This window comes from Aspergillus ochraceoroseus (genome assembly GCF_002846915.1).
Source record: "Aspergillus ochraceoroseus IBT 24754 chromosome Unknown P175scaffold_5, whole genome shotgun sequence".
Taxonomy (NCBI): Eukaryota; Fungi; Ascomycota; class Eurotiomycetes; order Eurotiales; family Aspergillaceae; genus Aspergillus; species Aspergillus ochraceoroseus.
This window is the reverse complement of record NW_024468480.1, coordinates 496,705-514,849: the sequence shown is the minus strand read 5'-3', so window position 1 is coordinate 514,849 and position 18,145 is coordinate 496,705. Positions and strand designations below refer to the sequence as shown.

Genomic DNA, 18,145 nt, shown 5'->3' with positions numbered 1-18,145 from the left:
GAACAGCAACTCAAGCCCGAAACCAGGTCTGCGGCGATATACTCTGCATTGCAGCTACATCGTTACCGTGGATATCCTATCCTGAAACAGCTAGATAATTCTGCCGGGATGGTAGGTTCTAATCCATCATCATCATACCCTTCATCCAAATTCCCCAGGTCATACAATTCAATATTGGCTGTGATAATATCAATGCAAGGTAACGGAGTATCTTAGTCGCAAACCCTATTTCGCTACCTTCGTGTTCGTCCGAAAGGAACAAAGCGCGGGAGTTTGTCAGGCGACCTACTCTGTACATAGTAGCTCTAAACTGGGAGCTCTGGAGTCTGGACAAAGGGCAGCAACACTTGTCTAGATTATTCTAGTGCCGCAGCGTGTTCGTATTTCCGACGAGGCAGCATCCTTACTGAAATCAAGCGTGTCAGATTATCCCTGTCTCACGGAGCATATCCATCAAAAGTGGGGATCTCAATGCCCGAGTCAGCAGTAAATTGACTTCAGAGTAGCTCTCCGGCATCTGGATAACGCAAATCTGCATTCTCTTCGAGAAATGCCATCCAGCGTTTCAGAAACCCACTCCCTCTATACATCAGGATAATAGTGTCAGCGATCGTGGTGCTCGTATGGGCGGATGAGACCTAGAAACCATGGGGGGAAAAAAAAATGCGGGGAGAGTATAAAACAAACTTACTTGCTGATTGTTTCCGAATCCCCACAGACACAAAGATGCCGCTTTGGGCGAGTCATAGCCACTAAGAGCCCGTCAGCGCGCGCCTTGTTCATCCTCTAAAATTTGGGTCAATGGCAAACAAAGACTCGCACATACCGTTGAGGCGCCGCTTTTCTCCGAGAAACCCTACTTCTTGTTCGCTGTTGCTGCGAACGAGACTGACGATCACAGCTTCTTTCTCGCGCCCTTGGAATCCATCGACACTTCCTAGTTCAAGACCTGGGTACTTCTCCCGTAGCATCTGAGACAGGATAGCCAGCTGCCCGTTATAGGGTGTAATAACTGCGATATCTTCGGGCCGCATGCCTGCTTGAACCAGGTTGTCCACATGCTTTCCGACGACCAGGGCTTCCATTTCGTTGCTCTTACTCTCTCCAAGTAATGCCTCCTTTTTGCTGACATCTTCGTCCTCGACCTTCTCTGGGAAGTCGCCTCCTTGCGTATCCCAAAAGACTACAGGTTCTCTGGTATCGTCCGTCTCCTGAACTTCGTAAGGTAGATCTTTGAGAAGGCGTGACTTGACGCTTTCAGCTGCGATGAGCTTTGACTCATATAGTTCGTCCGACGGGAAACGCATGATACTCTCGTGCATCCGATACTGTGTAGTTAGCATTCGTTTGATGCCTGGACCATGAAGTGATAGTAGGCGATCAAACAGCGTCGTCTCCAAGGTAATATTTCCAAGTTTTGCATCTTCATCTCCCACCCTTGTCTCTGAGTCTTTTCGGTTCAGAATAGCGGATTTCACAGTCGGCGGGAGTTGTAAATGGTCACCAGCAAGGACCACCTTTGGTGCAGACAACAACGAAATCCAGCACTGCGCTTCTAACGCCTGACTAGCTTCGTCAATAATCACGACATCAAATTTCTGGTTTTTGACCTGGTGTCCTCCTGCCCCATGAAGCGTCGCAAGCACAACGCTACTCCCCCGGACTAAATTGTCTACGCACTTCGACTCGCGTTCACGAAACTCTCGCCGTAGCTCTTTCAAATCCTGGTAGATTGCGCGTTTCTCCCGACCGAATCTGGTCTTACGGATGCTCGCCTGTTTTTCGTCAATCTCCTTACGGACATCCCGTACTATAGCCGCAGCCTCCGATGTGTGGGTGAGCACTTCCAGCGAATGCTCAAGAACCGATGGTAACAACCGCGCCGGATGGCCAATGCGGACAACCGGGATTTTTTGGGGGACTAGTCGTTCTACAATATTGTCAACCGATATGTTCGACGGCCCGCAAACAAGTACCCGGAGATCCCGCTTGACCATTTGGACGATCAATTCGATCAAGGTATGAGTTTTACCGGTGCCAGGAGGGCCATGGATCAACGCAATGTCTCTAGACGCTAGAGCAAATCGAATCGCTTCCTTCTGAGACTCATTCAGGGTCGGATCAAGGAACTCGACTGGTTCGGAAGCTTCGTAGTCTGGCAGCATTGGGGTTGTATGTCCAAAAGCAACACGCATGAAATGCGTATGATCTGCCTCTGACATTTTACCCATTTTCTCCATCGTTTGATTCATCCTAGAAGACCCGACGACACATTATCAGTACACAAACTCATACTCCAAACAACCACTCTGCATATATTGTTTCGGGTAGTTACTGTACCGTCTGTGAGTCACATCGTTGGCGAGTTTTATGCTGTACATATCCCGCAATTAGCCATGGGAACAGAATAACCACCGTCCAGACACGCCACAAAGCAATCGGTTAAACCCGTAAGACCCCCCCCCATCATTTCCACAATGCATGAACCTACAGCCAAAGTTTTTTCCCCCATAATTCCTCAACCATCTCATCGTCCTCCTTGGAGCGACCACCGCCGCCCCCTCTCTGCCCGAACGCAATCCACACGCTACTCTCCCCAACCCTCGTCACGACACCCTCAGGCCCATTCGAGGAATTGCCGCCGCCCTTATCTTTCCCCATTTTCTTGGGCCCCGCTCCTCCAATCTCATGGACGCGGACAACATCCCCAACCCGGATACCATGCGCACCGAGCCTCGCCTTCCCATCCGCGGCGGCCGTCGCATCCTCGCTATCCTTTCCCTTCGTAGTTCCCGACGAGATAGCCGAGTCGGCGGCAAACTCGCCCACGATGCGTCCTCCAAGACCAGTCCGGCATTGCGACAGGATTATACCCGTTAACGCATACCCTGTGGCTTGGAGTGTGCGGCGCGTAGAGGGCGAGGCGGAGGCAGCAGTGCTAGCAAGAGACGACGAGGCGACATCGGCTTCGTGCTCCTTTAGAAGGAGTTGCTGTTGGGATTCGGCGAAGAGCGGGATCGAGATTGGAGCGGGGGGAGCCATATGTATGTAAAAAGTTAGCAAGAGCGCGCCCAAAAAGGAAAAAAATATATATATATTCTTTCCTTCCACAGCAATGCACTAGTTTTCAATGAAGATTATCTGTATTAACCCTAGCTTGTCTGTTCTGTACAGAAAAAAAAAAAAGCAAGGGAGTGGTGTGGGGTAGGTATGTATGTAGGTTGCATTCGTAGATAATGCAGCGGGCGGGCGGGCGGGGGGGCTCTTCGACTCGGTAGCGGCCATACTGTAGAGTTCTCCAAGTATTGTATAGTTACATATGTACCTAGATAAATACTTTAACAATATAATTATTCCCTACTTTCTATAGACATAAAAAATAGTAATTTACTTGCTTAATCTTTTCTTTTTATAGGTTAGCCTTCCCGACTATCTATAGTTCTACTTTATATTTATGCTTTGGATATTTCCCACGTATTCTCTGAGGTGCTTATATATGGGATAGTTATAGCTTGTCCCTTGTTCGCCTTATTCGGTTCATGCTACTTACCTTAGTGTAGAGACAAAGATGTTTTATCTTGTATGGTTGAAATCAAGATTTGCTCAACTGGATAAACCGTAATTGGCTGAAACATGGAAATGTATTCTGTGAGGTTTTTTTTAACTTGAATTGTGATTAACTACTACTCGTACATAGTGTAGATTCGAAAAATCATCCAGATCTCCGAAAGCCTCGAGGCGCTATTTCCACCCAGCCGAGCCGGCAAATTCCCTGCGAAGACGTGAACGCGATGCAAGGCAGGGCAGGGGAGGGAAGGTATTCAATCAGTAATATGGAAGATGGGCACTCGAAATAACCGTAAGTAAGTGGTGACATGGAACCGAGATTGCATAGGGTGGAAAGAAACAAATATGGATGCAACAGAAGCCGTAGCGATATGTTGAAAACCACCAACACCAACGCCTAATATGATGCATTGTATGAAAGCAGGATCATAATTCCCGGTTCCCAATCGATGGTAATTTATAAGGCCGAAACCTTCCAATGCTCACTCGTCCCGTGACGGCACGTTCCAACTCCTTCTCAAATGCAGCGTCATCTGCGAGATACACTCGGAAATCGAGAAGACCTCGTAAGTCAGCAAATGCCCTGAGCATTTTACGCATATATTTGTTTCGGCTCGAGACGATTGAAATGGCCCCGTTATGCACCCCGAGATCTACGATGCTGATGGAAAGGCGTGGGAGATCAAAATGTTCACGGACGAAGCGACGCAGAACGGACCAAGAGAGAAAAGCGGTCTCCTCAAGCCTGGGGGATTTGTTATGCGCCCGAAAGTTCAAGGGGAACTTGAATGATAAATGACGAATCTGCATGAAAGATTCCGTGGGGATGTAGTGGAGAGAGCGCATGATTGAGTCGGGGTCTTCTTCCACCAAGGTAAATGTGTTCTTGGAGAAAAATACACGGCGACAGTCCTCATAAACCTCCCGGCTGATGAGAAAATAGAGGACAGGAGAGGTAAAACAGGAGCAGCTTGTAGAAAATGCCGTCTGGCGAGCGTGGCAGAAGCACATTGTACGTACAGGGGAGCAGGTGCCACAGCAAGCAAGAGGCAAGGTAGCAGCAGTTCTTTGGCATTTGCGGTTTACAAAACTCACCAGTCCAGCAAAGCGCTCCGAGCCAGGTAGGTATGGATCTGGAAGCCCAATGAGAAGTTTTTCGAGAATCAAGAGCTGTACCTCCTTGGGAAGCAGCAGGAATTGAAATGGGGACTTGTTGTCTAGATTGTCAGTCAGCCTCCAAGCTGCTCTCTTTATAACCGGGCGAATATCGTCATCCTGCAAATGGTTGAGGTGGAAAGCACACTGAGTCAGGACTGGGAATGGGTCCATCATGCACATTAGTCTGGAAGCCACCTCGAGGTCTTTGACCTTGCACCTTAAGCTGAAATTTTTGAGACCAGAGATTCTCTCCTTGGCATTGTGACAGAAGCCCTGCCACATCTTCATGGTCGTGCGGTGGACTCCACCAGCTAACTTGAGAAAGCGATTTTCTCGGGGACCTAGGTCAATATGCAGATGCCTGATGTGTTGCATACCCCATTCGGTGGCGTCACGAAAGAGATTGAACTCCGTTCTGCCATGGAGATAAATGCTGAAGCGGTTCTGTGCAAAGAATAATACTCCCAGCTCATGCCGTGCAGTGTGAGATGCCAGAAACACCTCGAGGGGTAGTCGAGGATGGTCGCATGTTGGGCTATAAGGATCAACCCAGCTTCTCCCCCATGGCATCTGTGAGATGTACAGAGGGTTGGATACACTGCAAATGCCACGATCATGCTTAGCGCGGAATTTCTCGAATGCAATGTTGATCACGCATGGACGCAGCAACCCGGCGTACTTGAGGATTTTTATCTGGACGTTTTTCGGAAAGTCGAAAAAGGTTATCGAAGGCGGATCGCTGGTCCTCGAAATGGCACCTTCGCTCTCCACATTTGTGGTGTTTGGTTCAGATTGGACGTCTGCTTGACGCTCTTTGGCGTTCATCTCCATAGTAAGAATGGCATCAAATCCAACTTCGCTACTGGGGAAACGAATCGAGAGAGAGCTATAATGGTCACTTTGAACAGCCCACGTGTTAGTCACGACCGAGTCTCGATGTGGAGTAGACTCCTCCAGTGAATACAAGTCGTGGACACTTACGTGTAGTGATAGTTGAGCTACCGAGACTCGCCCTCGATCGGGGAGATAGCTCCAGCAGGGAATCGAAGAATTCAGTTTGAAAATGTAGGAAAGGAAGAGGCAGGTGCTAGAGCACGAGGCCTGAAGGGGATTTTTCAATTACTTAGCATAGGCGAGGTAAATGGTAGAGAAGGTGGGAGACGAGAAAGGAGAAAGATTAATTACAAGTCGAAGAAGAACGCTGGAAATCGCCATAGAAGCCATCAAAACAATCAAAGCAACCGAAACAAACTCGCACCCCAACCCTGTTCTGCCTGACCCTCCAGGCACTTAATCCCTCTCAATCTTGATCTTGGCCTCGTCGAATGTCGAATATGTCTCTGTTTCAGCTTCCTCCTTCTTTGCAATGTTTCGAGGATTTTTCGCGGCCATGCCTTTGATTTCGCTCTTGCAGAGCCTTGTCCCAGCAAGATCACAGTCCCCGCATCTTCTACCGACAGGTAAGCAAGCGGTCTGGCCCAGACCTACAAGCAGTTTATTAATTTCATGCCATTTATCTTTAGGTAGCCATGACTCCAGGGAGATGCGTGTTTCTTCAGGGTTCTTTGTCTTGTGCCAACCCCAGAGGTTGGTGATTCGATGGACATGCACATCGACACCGATACCTTCATGCTTCCCCCACGCCGCACTCATGCACAGGAAAGCCATCTTGGGGCCTACACCTGGCAGCTTCATTAGCTCTGGGGCACTGGAAGGTATGTCGGAATTGTACTGGTCGCGAATAATTTCAGCGGTGGCCTTGATATACTTGGTTTTGTTGTTGTGAAAGCCAACAGTACCGATAAGCTGATTGAGTCGTTCGGGAGCAACAGCTAGAATGTTTTCTAGGTTGAGGGTGCTATCCTTGACTACAGGTTTTGGCGAGCTCTGGTCATCTTCTGTTGGTTCCGGTTTGACAGCAATTGGGGCTTCGCCATCCCCGAGCTCAGTATGCAATCGCTGCATGGCAACCGCAGTCACAGTGTCTTTAGTCTGAGAGGATAGCATCAATGCGACCAGGGTTTGAAAGCGTTGATCCCGAGGCGAAGATGCCCGCCAGTGGAGCTCTGCACAGCCCATAGTGTCGACGGGCGCTGTTGGATTGTCTTCTCGCATCTTTTTGACTATCGCATACATGGAGTCCCAATCTGAAGGTGGCTCAACTGTAATAGACCCATCTTCGCTTTTTATCTTTCGGGAGGGAACTCGGCGTGCTCTTTGCTTTGCCGGTTCCTTTTTGACGGGGGGGTCGATTTTTGTCCCCCGGGTTTTTATAGAAACGCAGCCATTCACATTGCGCGTAGTCGCGCTAATGTTGCCTTTCCGCCTTTTTGGTGGTGGATCAAGGATATCCTCAATATCGACTGTATCGGCAGACGAAAGAGAAGATGTGTCATCATCGCTACTTTGCTGCTCTTCCTTTAAATTTCCACTATATGCGAAGCCTTTAAGGAGTTTGGCACGGGAGCTGCTGCGTGTTTGACGATGTGCAGGGGGCGACAGAGCCTGCAGGATCTTAGCCGCGTCCTTTGAGGTTCGTGAGGTACGCATAGAGGTGAATGTCTAAGATATCAATGGACTCCCGTCTGTCTATGGTTGGGCAGATTCACAAGAACATAAGAAATAAATGATCGACGAAGATGTCGGGGCTGGAGAAAATCCTCGACTTAGACGCTTATGTACACATGGGGTTGGTTTGGCGGCTTCTCTTCTCTTCTTTTCTGGAGAAAATAAGACCCACCTTGAGCCTCGGCCGCATCGCTTCGGGCGGCGATGGACGTGCATCTTATTTTCCTGGATGTGCCTGCAGAACAGCCACACGCATTCTCCCAGCCACTCGACTCTATCCAAAATCCGTTTCCCATTCATAAACCCCTCTTCCTCCTAACAACACGAATCCCACGTCCATCCACAATGCCGCCCCAAAACACCACCCAGCGGCTTCTCCGCGAACTCAAGGACTACACCAACAACCCCAATGAAGCTCTCCTGCACCTCGGCCCCGTCAACGAAGACGACCTCCTGCATTGGGAAGCAGTCCTAAAGGGCGTAAAAGGCACTCCATACGAAGGTAATAATACCCTTCCTCCCCCCCCCCCCCGGGCGCAGGGGCAACAGCTTGCTAACACATGCTTTGCTCATCACGTCAGACGGCTTATGGGCCCTCTCGATCACCATCCCCCCCAACTACCCGCTCTCCCCTCCAACAATCCGCTTCACAACCCGCATCTCCCACCCAAACATCTCCTTCACAACCGGCGAAATCTGCCTTACGCTTCTTACATCCGAACACTGGAGCCCCGTCTACACGGTGTCTTCCACCTTGACCGCCATCCACCAGTTACTGACGGATCCGCGCCCGGACTCGCCGCTGAACGTCGACATCGCGGCGCTGCTTCGCGACGGCGATATCCCCGCCTGGGAGAGCATAGTACGGTATTACACGCAGGAGGAGCGCTGGAAAGGACGGGGGATGTACTAGGCTCGGTAGAGCTTGCAGAATCTATCAGTGATAAGAGAGAGTTTAGGGGGAAGGGGGGGGGGGCGTGGGGGAATGGACAAACCCCCGCAGATTAAAAGAATAGGCGGCTGGATAAAGCTCACCTTGGATGGATGAATTGCTGTCTGAGCGTGATGTGATATATTGTGATTCCCTTTGGTTTCTTTTCTTTTCTTTTCTTTTCTTTTTTTTTTTTTTTTTTTTTTTTTTTTTTTAATTGTTGATATCATGATGCGTACATATATGTATATATATACAAGTCCAGTTATAGTTATACAGAGATATAAAACTGAATCACCCCCTTTTTTTTTTTTTTTTTTTTTTCTTAAGAGGGGAGGGGGGGGGGAATGTTTAGAACTAAATCAAGACTCCATGGATTAAGATCTTAGAACAATGGTATTATTTAACTAGACTAATCCTGGAACTGAACACCAAGTACAAGGTATCAGATAGTTATTATTTCCTCACTAAACCCTGACTCAAATATGCACATGCTTAATAAATATAGGACAAACAGACAAATCGACGACGACAACCTTCAACTTTCACCAAGCTCATCATCAGAACTGGGATGTAAACTGCAGACTCAAAGACAAGGCCGCCAGATTGGAAAAAAATCAAAAGCATATGCACGTATGTGCATGGATAGGGAGATAAAAGGAGAGATGAAATTAGAAACACTGCGCGCAAGTCTATGTATGTATGTATGTATGTAGTATGTATGCGAAGGACCGTATCGGGTGGGTATAAGTATCGTATGTTGTTTCATTTGATGGAGAAAGGATAAAACGCCGGTAATGCAAAGGAATGTTGTAGGTGGGGGTTGAATGCAAGAAATGAGTGAACTGTTGGTATCGTGAAGGAGTGATGTAGAATTCGACTCGAGAGTGCGAGAAGAGATGAAAGTACAAGGTTTTCAGTTGCAGGTAGTAGTGCGGTTCTGAAGCGTTGATTAGATTACTGCAACGGCAATAGCAGCGCCGCCCACCATGGCGAAGATTTCTTTGGCGAAGCTGTTGGAGGAGGAAGCGGCATTGGTCTGTAATCCTGGTGCACGGCTAGTTGTTGTGGATTTCGAAGACGTCTCGGTGGGATGAACGATGGTGATGGCTGTGACTGTGACGACCTCACCGTCGGCGCGAGTAGATGTGCTGGTGTACGTAGAGGTCACGTCCGAAGTGGTCGTGGTGGATGTAGTGGTAGGCTCAGAGGTGGTGGTGGTGGTGGTTGTTGAAGTTGTAGTGGTGCTCGATGCAGTTGTGGTGTCTGTGGAAGTAGAAGAAGTGGTTTGAGAATCGGTAGTGGTTGTTTCACTTGTCGTGGTAGTCGTCGTCGTGGGAGTTTCAGTAGTTTCAGTAGTAGTCGTAGTTGTCGTTGTTTCCTGCGTAGTGGTGGTGGTGGTGGCAGTAGTAGTAGTAGTAGTAGTAGTAGTAGTAGTCGCAGTAGCAGTCGCAGCAGTAGTAGTTGTCGTCGAGTCCGAAGAGGTTGTGGTCTCCGTGCTGGAAGAGGTATCGGAAGTCGTGGTTGCAGACGAGGTTGTGCTCTCGGTCACGGTAGTCGAAGGCTCGGGAGAATTGCTTCTCTTGCGAAAGTTCACTCGGTTCTCGAGAGCTTCACCGCGGGCAGTGTTAAGCTTATCGAACAGGGCCTGGATGGATTCAATGTCGATGTTCTTTACGAGTTCGTGAACTTCGGTCCGGGAGATGGCGCTGCGGTCGAGCTGAGCAGGAGCAGGAGCAGCAACTGCAGAGGATGCAACCAACGAGAAGCAGAGGAGCTGCGCCAGGCGGTTCAGGAACACCATCTTGTCTTGATTTGTCCTTTTTTTTTTCTCCCACAGCGCGAGGAAGAGCGGAGATGAGGGAGGATGGACTTGGGCAGCGAGACAAGTGAGACAGCCGAGAAAGCTAATTGACAAGGTGCCTAGAAACCCAGATAAACTTTGAGCAATTGGACCAGCGTGATGGCGTCGAAAATTGGTGACAAGAAGATCGAATTCCCCAGCTGCAGACACGCAAGTAGGAAGAAGTTTTCCAAAAAGACCTTGGGTGGGATGATAAGCTCAGCTGTTCACGTTGCTTTTGGTCCACAAATAATCAAGCTGTAGGAGTGGTAAATCTTGGGCTGCAATGCCTCGTTAATCGGGATGGAAAGATGCACGAAAAGGAATAATAATATCTGGGAGGCCAAGGATTTGTATTTGAGCTATTTAAAATAGACCACCGGTAGGTATCCTCCAGTGGACGCCCCGGTGGTTGGCGCAGAGCGACCCAGCAGCTGGTGGGCAGTGCCACATATTCTGTACTAGTTTTACCCCCCAGGTTGGATGCAGTCAGCATCCAGCATCTAGCAATTTACATAGAAAGAAGTCATAGTGATATGTCCTATACATGAATTCACATGTCTTGCAGATTTTCAACATTGCCTTCTAGAAAACATCATTGTCGGAGCTCTAAAAAGGTAAAGAGAAAAAAAAAAAAAGAAAGAAAAAAGAAAGAAAGGCTGAATCAAGTCTCCACTTCCTCTGCTTATTGTTCCAGTCTTTCCGATCCCTCAAACCTGGAAAGCAAGAGTATATATATCTTTACTTTATGTTGCCAGGGGAATACTCCGCAGAAACCATGGATGGATGAATCAAACAGATATACATAGTAATTGTTCCTGTTTCTAGTCTGACTAACTAACTAACTAGGTTCAATTACACATCACTTACAAAACATTCACTTTCGTAATACTTTATATATATATATAATATATCGGTTAACCACATGTCCATATGTCAACGCAGTCAGTGGCTGCAATAGGTGGTGGGTCCATCTTCCATTCTCGATCCCCGTGGCAAAGCTGGTGGCTCTTTTTATTGGCTATGAGTCACTTGGATAACACGAACAGAGGGCTCTCTAACCGAAATCCGATTAGTACAATAATTGGGAAGAAAACACCTCATGATCTCGCCTCAAGTTTTCACCTCCAGTTTCTTGCGGCATAAAGATCAAGATTTAATATTAAGGTACCTTATATATATATATATATATATAGATGAGCTTCATATCACTATAGGAGTATAGAATATTACAGAGTACAATGGAGAATTGGACGGAATTCTGCAGCTATGTGCCGTGCCTTACTTGATACATTAGGTAGGTAGGTAGTTCCTCTAGGGTGTTACCAAGCTTTTCCTTGATCTCTTGATTTTTTTTAACTTGTACACTCATTAGTCCAATTTAATGTGGCTTTACTACTAGGTACCTAGGTAGTGATACTTGGTGCGATTATTGGATGTTCCACTGTGGATGTTTCGGGGGATGTTCTTTGCTTCTCAGTTGAACCCCAGCTATCTTGTTCACTCTACTCCGTACAGAGTATGATAACACTAAAAATAGAACAGGATGAATCATGATGATAACTTGGAAAGCTCACTTCCTTTCCCTTAGAGTATTATTGATACAAACTTAATTTGGCCACAATTCTCGCAATCCTTGATAAAAAATACCCATGGAGGGAAGGTTGACGAAGGCAAGGCTTGTCCTCACTTATTCTCAAACAATCCAACCCAGGCTCCCCATCCGGTAACCTTTCCCTCAATTTCCTCACTAATCTCCTGCAGTGTCGCCCGATCGCTCAGATGCTCCTGATCAATCGTCTCATTCAACGCAATGAGCTCAAAGAAATAACGATGTGGCCCATGACCCGCTGGTGGATTTGGTGCAAGATATACCGACTCCCCTCTGTTCTCCCCGAATCTGAAGCCACCACGAAGCAAAAACGGATCGTTGTCTCCATTTTCAACGAGAAAGTCGGGATGCTGGAGACCGGTAAACACGCGAGGAATCCCATAATAGATTCCGTGGATGATTGATTGGGGCAGTGGGCTATCGGGGTCCTCGCTCACAAGGAGGTACTCCTTGGTGTCATCGGTAGGAGATGGCCATGAGAGCGCTGGAAAGTATCCTTCTCCTTCCTGAGAGTGGTCTTTGTCAAGATAGGAGCCGGAAGGGCCCAATTCAGGAGATTCAATGGTGATTGTGGGGAAGGGATGGTCGGAGAATGCAGATAAGCTGGTGATGAGCCTGTCGTGTTGTCTACCACGAACGGTGGCGAGGAGCAGGAGGAGGATCCAGCTAATGCTGTGTTGGAAGTAATACATCTTCCCTGTTCAGATGACCCTTCTATGATATTCAAGTATGGAGCGGTGTTGCGCACTTTAAGAGATAAACGTGGACGTCTGTTGTTGACTGGTCAAGGTAACAGTGGTGCTTAATGTTCAAGTTGTTGACAGATCGTTCTCTCGTGTAGGAATATGTAGCAAGGTACTTTCTATGCATTGCAGTATGTTATGAATGGGAAAGGAGATGCCCACCCACAGGATATGCAGTTTCCCTACGAGTCTGCAATTACAGCCTATTGGATTTGGAAGGAATGGCCCAGTTCAGTTTTGACGCTGGGCTACACTTGGTTGAACTTGGAACTATGGATATAGCAATAATAATTAGGTACCTTCTTCAGAGAGAAAACTACTCCTTCCTCTTCTGCAATTGATTCGCCCATAAATCCAATTACAAAGTCCAATGGGTTCATACTTCAAATGAAACTTTTCATGATGCAAATCATGCGTCTTTGTCTTGTTCTTGAAAAATCATACCCGCTACTAATAACCGTAGCCATATGAACCAGCTAATACACCAGGAAGATCCAGGAGATGAACTGGACAGGGAGGGTGCTAACGAACTCGATTTCACGAGGCGAGTAGGATACCAATGTATTGGAACAGAAGTGCTCCATTTTGACATCCAAAGGGGCCGTCTTTCTAGTTGAATAGAACCGGATACAACAGTTCGCTGCATCTAGTTGCCAGATTTTGGTGGCCCTCATGAGATGTGGAGGTGGAGAATTGAATCTCAGTTAGAGTCGTCCCATAAAGATGAACTCAAATCAACCTCAAATCTTTGAAAAGAAGAGTATCCCTCTTCTCTGGTTCGAGTGAACCCTCACAACCTGGAAACTATTCAGTAATACGCCGCCTCCGCAAAGACTTGACCCCTGATTATGCATGGATTTGTTCCCAGACTCGATGTAGCCATCCCGATATTATAAAGACAATTACATTCTTCTGCACTGACTTTTCGATCTCCCTACAGCATTCAAGGATATGGTTGTCAAAGCCTGCGACTGGTGTTTTCGAAGCAAGAAAAGTGTTCCTTTACCCCGAGCGCCCAGGTCATGTTCCAGCTGCCATCATCTCAATCTTATCTGCACTACATTGCGAAGGGAGAAAAGTATGGGCAGGAGACATCATTTCCAACCGGAAAAAGACGGGTTTGGGATGTGCAGCCTTTATCCAGGGCCCAGTAGACATATAACAGGACGACAAGCCTCTCCCCAACCAAAGTACTAGCCCAATCTCACCAGAGGACGAACGCCAGCACTAGGCGTCATGCCATGCAAGGCTCAATAATCTAGAGCCTTCGGGATGGAGTTATCGACATCGCGTCGGGCGTTGGTGAATTCCGTATCTTGGTGGAATACCAACAGGGGCCCTAATCGGGCCCGAATGCGCAGTCCGTCGTGAACTTGTTGAAACTGTTTGCGAAAGAGGATGTTGACTTCTTTGGGTCGTGACCCAGGGACTCGAGACTGATTCCCCGAAGAGAAACCCCGTCGCGGAGTTGGATGGTCTCTTGATACGTGCTATGGGATTGGCATTGGGATTGATATTGCCCTTACCATGTGGAGGACTCATCACGCGGTATGCGCGATAATTTTCGAAAAAATGTTCTCGGAAACTTCGATATTAGCAACCTGATTCTTGCATAGTATCCCAGCTCGAAGTCTTTGAACTCAAGTATTCCTTCTGTAGCGGTGGTGAGTTGGAATAAATAAAACTCAACTGCAGAGACAACCTTGGTAGTGCCAGGTACAGAGTAGTGTAACCAATGACGGGGAAGTGCCTTTTATGGAATATTCACAACAGACAGTTCCATTGTCTTCGATATTCGAAGCTCAAAGATCTAAGCATGTGTTTTGAGGACATAAAAACAGATCCTGTATAAGTTGTCCGCAGCACAACGAGGTCAATCTTACTGACCGCCTTACTCCGTACCTCTGGCGATTAACGATTCTGTGAGCATCAGGAGGGACCTTCGAGTCCACTCTTGTTAAATTGAAGTGGCAGACAATTTATTTCTTTTTTGGCTAGATTTACGGAATACCTGCAGAGCCAAGGTACTGTACAAATTCAGTTGCCTAACATTATACGGGAGTACGAAGGATAACCAAGGGTCCTTGATCTGACATCCACAGCCAATTACCAACATTCAAACCCTCCACCTCCATTAAGACCAGCGCTGAAACATGCCCCATCGGAAATCAATTAATTCTAGACCAGCCAGTTGCAGCCAGTGCGAGACACAGGGTCTGGATTTGATACCGGTGGGACACTGCAGAAGTGCTGATTTGTTCGCTTGTGAGAGAAAAGGTCGAGGGTTTCTTGACGTCGAATAACTATTTTTGGTGAGACAACAGTCGGGGTTTTCCTTCTTCTTTTTTTTTTTTTTTCGCTTGTTTTCAACAGTACAGGAGATAGATGTAAGTACGAAGGTATGGATGTGTTGTAATAATGGCTCTCTTGAGAACGAAGTGATCTTGATTTACCCAGGTACGGAGTACCTACCTAGGTAGTATTATTATTATGATACAGATAGATAGGCAATAAATAACTCCCACAGGAATATTAATTCACCAACCCTTCGACAGGGAGGACCCGGAGGAGACACTGAAAAGTGAAAACAAAATTAACCCCAGTTTTCTCTGATCCACTGTGATCCACTGCGGCATCAGAAATGGAATTCATCTTCATTCTTGGTCCCTGCTTTTGGAGTCCGTCCTGGACAGTCCATTTTTATTTCCCTCCCTGATCTTGCTCCTCTCTGATTTGCCCTCGAAGTGCTGTTGTCCACATTGTTGATGATTATCTGAGCATCTATTGGCTCGATGGAAAAGACTCTCTCCGCCACCCACCAGGAGATCCAACCGCCAAAACCCTCTCAGGACCCGGTTCCGTCTCCTGGCGATCCGTTTATCGCTGCCCACCCGAGTAGATGATCTGCTGTACTGCTAGATGCAGTAGCAACTGTTCTAGGATGGATGACGAATCCTTTGTTTGCCCTTCAAGGTGGAAGGTTGATGATGGTATTCTGAGTATTTTGTTCAGTGACCGTGTTCAGGGTCCGTATTCAGGGTCATCTACTAGTTAGTTAGTTAGTTAGTTAGTTAGTTACTAGTAGTGACTCAGTAAGTACTTGCCTCCTGCGGATGTACCGTATCCGGTAAACAGGGAGAAGTTCTCCGTCAAGTCCAGATCAATTGCGGTAGAACAGCAGACTAAAAATATAATACTGCAGTCGGGAAAACCCAGATCATCGAAGGAATCATAAAACCTAATAATAAAACACAAAAGCTCCCGGTGGAGTCCTGTAAGATATGGTGGTGGACTGACTCTCTGTCCTTGTATTTTATGTATGGACATCAGATCAGGGATGCGCGCAGTTGCTTGGCTGCGTTTTGCTTTAAGGTGCCACACAACACACCCCTAGGGACCTTTCTCACTTCTTTCTTTCCTTCTTTCCTGCCTCTCACTCTTTCTCTTTCTTCTCTCTCTCTCCCTCATTCATCCCTTCCATCGTTTATTCCTTCAAGTCATCCCCTCGTCACTCGTTCGACTTGTTTATTATTCTTTCTAATTCTCACTCTCGTTATTCCTCTTTCCACGAAATCTCCGTAGCTTTCAAGCTCGTTGTTAAATCCTCTGCAATTCTAATTGTCTCTTTGTACTACTCTTGGATCACTGTATAATTTCTTCGCATTCCAATTTCCCTGTCAGAATGAAGGGCTCCTCTATCACTGCTGCGCTCTCTTTGAGTGCTTCCTCTGTCCTGGCGGCCCCTGCACTCCAGGCCCGTGATGATGTTACCGCCATTACAGTCCAGGGTAACGCATTCTTCAAAGGCAATGATCGTTTCTACATTCGTGGTGTCGACTATCAACCTGGTGGTTCTTCCAAATTGGCAGATCCCATCGCCGATGCCGACAGTTGTAAGCGGGATATCGCCAAGTTCAAGGACCTTGGCCTGAACACCATCCGTGTCTACTCCGTCGATAACTCGCAGAACCATGATGAGTGCATGAACGCCCTGGCAGATGCTGGCATCTACCTGGTTCTTGACGTCAACACTCCCGATTACTCCCTCAACCGTGAAGACCCCGCAAGGTCCTACAACGATGTGTATCTCCAGTACATCTTCGCAACGGTCGACAAGTTTGCCAAGTACAAGAACACCCTGGCTTTCTTCTCCGGAAATGAGGTCATCAACGACGGTCCTTCGTCCAAGTGTGCTCCTTATGTGAAGGCCGTGACCCGTGACCTTCGTTCGTACATCCGCGCTCGTGGCTACCGCGAGATTCCCGTCGGATACTCTGCTGTAGGTTCATTAAATTCAATTTTAGGAAAAGGGAGGTGTGTAAATACTAATATTCCTGGATTCAGGCCGATATCGATACCAACCGCCTTCAGATGGCTCAGTACATGAACTGCGGTACCGATGACGAGCGTAGTGACTTCTTCGCTTTCAACGACTACTCGTGGTGTGACCCCTCCTCCTTCAAGATCTCTGGCTGGGATCAGAAGGTCAAGAACTTCACTGGCTACGGCCTTCCTCTCTTCCTGTCCGAGTACGGATGCAACACCAACACCCGGAAATTCGAGGAAGTCAGCGCCCTGTACTCGACTCAGATGACTGGCGTTTACTCTGGTGGTTTGGTCTATGAGTACTCCCAGGAAGCCAGCAACTATGGACTCGTCAATATCCAGAACGGCAAGGTGTCTACCCTTGCTGACTACGATGCTCTGAAGTCTGCCTTCGACAAGACCAGCAACCCCCAGGGTGATGGCGGCTACAACAAGACTGGTGGTGCCAGCGCTTGCCCGGCCAAAGACTCTCCTAACTGGGACGTCGACAACGATGATCTCCCTGCGATCCCCGAGCCTGCTAAAAAGTACATGACCCAGGGAGCTGGTGCCGGTCCGGGCTTCTCTGGCTCTGGTAGCCAGACTGCTGGAACAGCATCCAGTACCACTGCTCAGCCAGGCTCTGGTTCCTCTGTCGCCGCCGCCAACGGAACCGCTTCAACCTCGAGTGGAGCTGCTTCTGGTCTCCAGATCCCTAGCCTGAACCTTGTGCCCCTCGTTGTTGGAATGGTGACTATTGGTTCGAGCCTGCTGGGCGCCGGTCTCATTCTCGTCTAATTGACGGATTCCGGCATTTCCCTCACGATCTCAGCCTTTTTTTTTTTTTTCCATATCAAATTTGTTTCTTCGGCGTTCTCTAGCTGGTTGGGTTGGGAATTGTAATAACTTGCTCCTGCCCGTTCTTTCGCGAAGTATACCGGCAGGGGAAGCCTTGTTGACGTCTGTACAGTTGAATGGCCCATTTTAGCCACTTACAAGTGTCTTAGTATAGAGTGGTAATCAACCGGTTATTTATTTCTTTTTGGGTATTTTTTAAGAAATTTCTTTTTCTAATGTCATCGATTGTAGTCTCGAGATTAACTAATAGTATTCCCTACTCCAGCAGCCAATTACTTTCCCACAACCTATGCATAGAGCTAAGACAATCATTCTATTTCTAGGGATTGGTTATCATATCTTATTAATCTTGTGTATTCAACTTGTTGTGGAGATGTACATTCCATTTGACAGTGTCATGTATGTATACACGCGTTATAGGAATCTCAACAATAACATCTATTCAAAGAGTAAAGCAGTGCAAGTGCACGTAGTAGTAGTATAACTATTATATCCCGCCAGAGCCGTCCTGCAAAGTATAATTCAACTACCTTAGCTTAAAGTACAGTATGTGGCTAGAG

General features: G+C 47.5%; 8 protein-coding genes across 8 annotated transcripts; 3 read left to right on the top strand and 5 right to left on the bottom strand.

The window, feature by feature from the left end:
• Positions 1–497: 497 nt before the first annotated feature.
• Positions 498–3,042, bottom strand: P175DRAFT_0439566 (putative DNA helicase; the record flags this gene model as incomplete). The annotated part of the gene is made up of 4 exons (XM_040893968.1): positions 498–582; positions 692–752; positions 827–2,253; positions 2,492–3,042. 4 exons carry the CDS (start codon positions 3,040–3,042, stop codon positions 498–500), a joined length of 2,124 nt encoding a protein of 707 aa, XP_040751288.1.
• A 622-nt stretch (positions 3,043–3,664) lies between these two features.
• On the bottom strand, positions 3,665–5,568 carry P175DRAFT_0460057 (uncharacterized protein). The gene has a single exon (XM_040894712.1). The coding sequence runs from the start codon at positions 5,554–5,556 to the stop codon at positions 3,994–3,996; it is 1,563 nt and encodes a 520-aa protein (XP_040751287.1). The 5' UTR covers positions 5,557–5,568; the 3' UTR covers positions 3,665–3,993.
• Positions 5,569–5,849: 281 nt separating this feature from the next.
• Positions 5,850–7,362, bottom strand: P175DRAFT_0502067 (endonuclease III domain-containing protein). The gene is made up of 2 exons (XM_040897305.1): positions 6,249–7,362; positions 5,850–6,185 (listed from the first exon to the last, which is right to left on the bottom strand). Exons 1-2 carry the CDS (start codon positions 7,273–7,275, stop codon positions 6,016–6,018), a joined length of 1,197 nt encoding a protein of 398 aa, XP_040751286.1. The 5' UTR covers positions 7,276–7,362; the 3' UTR covers positions 5,850–6,015.
• Positions 7,363–7,403: 41 nt separating this feature from the next.
• pex4 (putative ubiquitin conjugating enzyme (UbcJ)) lies at positions 7,404–8,252 on the top strand. Its single transcript, XM_040897304.1, has 2 exons — positions 7,404–7,795; positions 7,875–8,252. The coding sequence occupies exons 1-2, from the start codon at positions 7,639–7,641 to the stop codon at positions 8,204–8,206; spliced, it is 489 nt and encodes a 162-aa protein (XP_040751285.1). The 5' UTR covers positions 7,404–7,638; the 3' UTR covers positions 8,207–8,252.
• Positions 8,253–8,734: 482 nt separating this feature from the next.
• Positions 8,735–10,055, bottom strand: P175DRAFT_0524205 (putative GPI anchored cell wall protein (Dan4)). Its single transcript, XM_040899354.1, has one exon. The coding sequence runs from the start codon at positions 10,026–10,028 to the stop codon at positions 9,177–9,179; it is 852 nt and encodes a 283-aa protein (XP_040751284.1). The 5' UTR covers positions 10,029–10,055; the 3' UTR covers positions 8,735–9,176.
• A 1,635-nt stretch (positions 10,056–11,690) lies between these two features.
• On the bottom strand, positions 11,691–12,371 carry P175DRAFT_0516947 (YbhB/YbcL family Raf kinase inhibitor-like protein; the record flags this gene model as incomplete). The annotated part of the gene is made up of 1 exon (XM_040898943.1): positions 11,691–12,371. One exon carries the CDS (start codon positions 12,369–12,371, stop codon positions 11,754–11,756), a length of 618 nt encoding a protein of 205 aa, XP_040751283.1. The 3' UTR covers positions 11,691–11,753.
• An 849-nt stretch (positions 12,372–13,220) lies between these two features.
• P175DRAFT_0259403 (uncharacterized protein) lies at positions 13,221–13,659 on the top strand. The gene has a single exon (XM_040892723.1). It carries the CDS (start codon positions 13,374–13,376, stop codon positions 13,617–13,619), a length of 246 nt encoding a protein of 81 aa, XP_040751282.1. The 5' UTR covers positions 13,221–13,373; the 3' UTR covers positions 13,620–13,659.
• Positions 13,660–15,712: 2,053 nt separating this feature from the next.
• Positions 15,713–17,576, top strand: gel1 (1,3-beta-glucanosyltransferase gel1). The gene is made up of 2 exons (XM_040897303.1): positions 15,713–16,701; positions 16,767–17,576. Exons 1-2 carry the CDS (start codon positions 16,105–16,107, stop codon positions 17,523–17,525), a joined length of 1,356 nt encoding a protein of 451 aa, XP_040751281.1. The 5' UTR covers positions 15,713–16,104; the 3' UTR covers positions 17,526–17,576.
• The last annotated feature ends 569 nt before the right edge of the window (positions 17,577–18,145 follow it).